This window comes from Sander vitreus, chromosome 11 (assembly GCF_031162955.1).
Source record: "Sander vitreus isolate 19-12246 chromosome 11, sanVit1, whole genome shotgun sequence".
NCBI classification, from domain to species: Eukaryota; Metazoa; Chordata; class Actinopteri; order Perciformes; family Percidae; genus Sander; species Sander vitreus.
In genome coordinates this window covers 29,164,907-29,169,906 of record NC_135865.1, presented here as the reverse complement: position 1 = coordinate 29,169,906, position 5,000 = coordinate 29,164,907, and the positions used below count along the sequence as shown (strand labels likewise).

Sequence of the window (5,000 nt, the reverse complement as noted above, 5' to 3'; positions counted from 1 at the left end):
TTTTGATGAATTTATGCATGTGTTTTGCTTTTGGTATTTTTTTTGTATATTTCCCTGTCACACTGTTGTTATGTAATGATTGTGACCCAACAGTTGGTTTAGAAAATGTCAGAAAATTAAACTCTTAAAGGCGTGGCAGCAGCTCAGTCAGTAGGGAGTTGGGTTGGGAACCCCATGAGGGTCGCTGGTTCAAGTCCCCGTACAGACCAAAGGATGGAGTGTGGACTGGTAGATGGAGAGATGCCAGTTCACCTCCTGGGCACTGGCAAGGTGCTCTTGAGCAAAACACCGTACCTAGCCCCGGCCCACCTGCTTCTCTTCATAGTCGTCAGATTCACCCACCAACCCTTATAGAACTGGCTCAGGTTTGCCTTGCACCAGCTCTTAATTATGCTGTTATAGTTTTAGACTGCTGGGGGACTTCCTTCCTTTGACACACTGAGCTCCTCTCTCCTCTCTCTTTCCATCTGTGTGCTTCCATGTCCCAGAAATGCTTGTTACTAACCTAGCTCTGGGGAGCTTATTCCCCGGAGCCCTTATGTTTTGTTTTTTTCGTCCAGAAGTTTTCCTTGGATTAGGGTGGCACCTAAATCATTGTTGCAGCTGTTGCCGTGGCCCTGGTCCGCGCCCTGCTACACCCTGCTACGCTCTACAGTGTCCCTGCAGTGCCCTGCTACACCCTGCTACGCTCTACAGTGTCCTGCTACGCTCTACAGTGTCCTGCAGTGCCCTGCTACGTCCTGCTATCCCCTGTAATGCATTCCCCCTGCTCTGGCGTTTCCCCCCCTCATTCCTCCTGCTCTGGCGTTTCCCCCTCTCATTCCTCCTGCTCTGGCGTTTCCCCCCTCTCATTCCTCCTGCTCTGGCGTTTCCCCCTCTCATTCCTCCTGCTCTGGTGTTTCCCCCCTCTCATTCCCCCCTGCTCTGGTGTTTCCTCCTCTCATTCCCCCCTGCTCTGGTGTTTCCTCCTCTCATTCCTCCTGCTCTGGTGTTCCCCCCTCTCATTCCCCCTGCTCTGGCGTTTCCCCCTCTCATTCCCCCTGCTCTGGTGTTTCCGAGCCCCTAAACCGGAGACATTTGGAAACACTTCTGACCCGTTTTGGTTTGGAATCTGTGGGGTTGTGTTGCCGTCTCAGCGGCCGCAAACGGAGACCTTTGGCAGCACCGACGCAGACGCCAACGTTTCTCCTCCTGATTGGGTCTTATCAGTCACGACGTCTCGGTTTCTGAGACTAAGCAACTAATGTTACCATGGCAACTACCCACAATGGGCAGAGTCTACATGCTGCCTCCTGTTTACCCCGGCACGTGCATGTCTAGTATACGAGAATGTTGCTGAGATATTTTGGTTTGGGCGTGTTAGTTTAAACGGAGATTAGTTCTGCTACTGGAGATAAAAACACGTGTGTTCACGGAGCTCGCTTATGGCTCAAAACTCTTCTTAAAAACCAAAACGTAGCGATGTCAATGTAGTTACAGTCATAGTGTATGAATTCCTGCTACGTGTTATGTGAGGAACTTTGACCACCGAGATGTCATCAGTTCATGCTGGAGTCCAAGGGGATCTCTGAGTCAAATTTGAAGTGGTGGAAATGGGAGGAAAAAGAAGCTGTCCAGAGCTACAACAAAAGAGATATCACTCTAAAAAACCATGAGCTGCACTGACACACACTGTAACTGTAAACTGGCTGTTTCACCCCTGAGCCAATGATTCAGCCGGGATCCAGTGTGTGAGAGCAGCCGAGTGAAGACAGGGAGAGGTGTATGTGGACGACGATGAGCTCAAAGCTCAGGACAGAGATAGTAACCCACAAGCTGGGAGCCGACTGTGGACATATAATATGACTATGTGTTATGAGACGGAAAAGGCAATAAAAAAACATGTACAGTAAAAGGAAGGACTGCACTCGAGGTGGGGGGGGGATATCACATAAAAAAAACATTAAACTCACAACTGGGGAGGCTGCCGAGGGGGAATTGTGTTTTGCGTCGCTTGTTTGTGAAAGCGGAGAGTGAGACAGAGGAGACAAGAGACGCAAAGCCTTTGTTTTGGTTCGTTTTTGGTATTCCTGGAACCAGGCTGGCTGTACTTATTGTTAGAGTTGGTTAAAACTGGCTACTAGCTACATGCCGCCTGTAGCACACACAAATACACAAATACTGACATGCAATCACACGACTGGCACACTGACGCAAGCAAAAGTGTTCACCTTTTTCTTACACATATGCACACGTGTGATCGAATATCCACAGACAAACCCGATGTGAGGGTGACAAATTGAAGGCGTCTCTACACAAAGACGTCAACAAAAATGTCTAACTGGAAGAGACGACGAGATTCAGGAAGTTCTGTCGGTGGATGCCTACGCCGGAATCGTCCTATAGTATGTCTCTTTAGCAGCCACAATCACTTTGCAGCTTCAGCCCGGTGAGGTTGTAGTAAACTGAGAAAAAAATAATAATAAATAGTCAGAAATACCTTGACATCTCGGTGGATGACATTGTTGTCGTGGCAATAGCGTAGCGCCTCAAGGATCTGTCTCATGTAGTGACTAAAGAAAGAGACATCACAGTTATTTAAACATTACAGGGGCAGGGGTGTTTTCAACCTTTTTCAATACTATGTTCCTATGTTTTTGTGTCTAAGTGACTGATGGAAACAACAATTTTTGACATTGGTCCAGTATTATTATTTTAATAGCTTAGTATTCCATGCACTAAGAAGGTATGTATAAAGGCTTTAGGCCACCCTACACATTATCGTAGGCCCAGTCGAATATGCAACTTCATTTTATACAATATATGTAGTAGGGGGTCCCTGCTCCGTCTCTCTTTCAGTGAAGGGGTCCTTTGCTTAAAAAACGTTGAAGACCCCTGCTTTAAGGAAAGAAAATCAAACGCAGGACACCTCACCTGGCGACTGCTTCGCTGTAGACAAAGCCAGCGTCTGCCCTCTTCACGATCTCAAAACACAAGTCTGCTCCGTCCATACTAATAAAGAAGAGAGGAGAGAGACACACAGACAGGATCAGAGTGGCGGAAAGGTCAGGGCAGCAATCTGGGTACGAAAGGAAAGGTCACACTTAATAAACCGTCTCTGTGATTGGTTGTGTAGGTGAAATGGGAGACGCCGGCCGTTCAGGAGAGGAGAAGCTGTAATTGTGTTTTTCGTCTGGCGAGACGACCGGAGCTGTTATGCTGCTGACATTATTCCTGTGAACATCTCCATTGACTCAGGGATTTAAAGCGGTGAGAGAAAACCTATAAGATTGAGCGGTTTAAAGTTGAGGGAATTTATTATTTTTGCACGTACTTTCAAACAAACTTGAAACTTGAGAGGGCAAGTTTGACTTTCCAAGAACATAATTACAGGGTTTTCCCTTCAATTATAAAAGGTAAAGGTTGGGCAGCACCTAAGCCGAATGAATAGCCTTGTTGACACCAAACTAGGCTTGTGGCGATGGACGATATCGTCGTGATGGCTGACCGAAATCACGATGGAGAGCCACCATCGTGATGCCACGCCCCCCACCCCCACAAAAACCCACAGGGACACAAAATGTATGGGGAAATTGCGGCTTCTTTTATTTAAAAAACAAAAACAAAAAACATTTTCTTGTGGAAGGACGCCTAACCTCCCCGCTAAAAGCAATCGCGGCCATTAAAGTCAATGCTTAATATTCCACCAGCTACGCCAGCAGCGTGTGTGACGCGACTCTCCTCTCCATTGAAGATATGCGCCAGGTCTTGGAGTGGAAGGTAGATACTAGTTTAATAGACACGTGATTGTTCCGTAAAGTACTTATAGAGACAATATAATCTGCGTGTCGTGTAGTTTGCATCGCCAGCTGTAAGTCATGACTGGTTTTCAAGACAGCGGTGGCATTTAAACATGAATTAAATGTTTAAATGCTAAAGCTCTGTGTCTGTCTGTCACTGAGTCTGACTTCATGTCCCGCCCACAACACTATCTGACTCTCAGTTACTGGTATTATGTTAAAAGTTTCTCATTTATTACATAATTGCTTAAAGGTCCCATGTCATGGTGCTCTTTGGATGCTTTTATATAGACCTTAGTGGTCCCCTAATACTGTATCTGAAGTCTCTTTTATATAGACCTTAGTGGTCCCCTAATACTGTATCTGAAGTCTCTTTTATATAGACCTTAGTGGTCCCCTAATACTGTATCTGAAGTCTCTTTTATATAGACCTCAGTGGTCCCCTAATACTGTATCTGAAGTCTCTTTTATATAGACCTTAGTGGTCCCCTAATACTGTATCTGAAGTCTCTTTATATAGACCTTAGTGGTCCCTTAATACTGTATCTGAAGTCTCTTTATATAGACCTTAGTGGTCCCCTAATACTGTATCTGAAGTCTCTTTTATATAGACCTTAGTGGTCTTCTAATACTGTATCTGAAGTCTCTTTTATATAGACCTTAGTGGTCCCCTAATACTGTATCTGAAGTCTCTTTATATAGACCGTAGTGGTCCTCTAATACTGTATCTGAAGTCTCTTTTATATAGACCTTAGTGGTCCCCTAATACTGTATCTGAAGTCTCTTTTATATAGACCTTAGTGGTCCCCTAATACTGTATCTGAAGTCTCTTTATATAGACCTTAGTGGTCCCCTAATACTGTATCTGAAGTCTCTTTATATAGACCTTGACCAACTGCCATGCTTGCTTGTTTTCAAGCCATGATGTCTCTCTCTTTCTCATGGGGGGGCCAAATTATCTGGGTGGTCAAAGCAGAGAAAGGGGAGGTAACCTTTCCCCTTATGACATCATAAAGGGAAGATTCCAGATCGGCCCATCTGAGCTTTCATTTTCTCAAAGGCAGAGCAGGATACCCAGGGCTCGGTTTACACCTATCACCATTTCTAGCCACTGGGGGGCCATAGGCAGGCTGGGGGAACTCATGTTAATGTTAAAAAACCTCATAAAGTGACATTTTCATGCCATGGGACCTTTAAAGCATTTAAACAACGTTTTGTGTT

At 45.4% G+C, this 5,000-nt stretch overlaps 1 protein-coding gene across 7 annotated transcripts in view; it reads right to left on the bottom strand.

Annotated features, from left to right (window-relative positions):
- caska (calcium/calmodulin-dependent serine protein kinase a) overlaps positions 1-5,000 on the bottom strand; it is a 182,220-nt gene that overhangs the window by 92,177 nt on the left and 85,043 nt on the right. For all 7 annotated transcript variants that reach the window (XM_078262669.1, XM_078262670.1, XM_078262672.1 and 4 more), the window contains exons 4-5: positions 2,914-2,991; positions 2,480-2,552 (exon numbers count right to left, since the gene is read on the bottom strand). In XM_078262669.1, the coding sequence (XP_078118795.1) occupies positions 2,480-2,552; positions 2,914-2,991 (151 nt within the window). The remainder of the gene's footprint in view (positions 1-2,479; positions 2,553-2,913; positions 2,992-5,000) is intronic.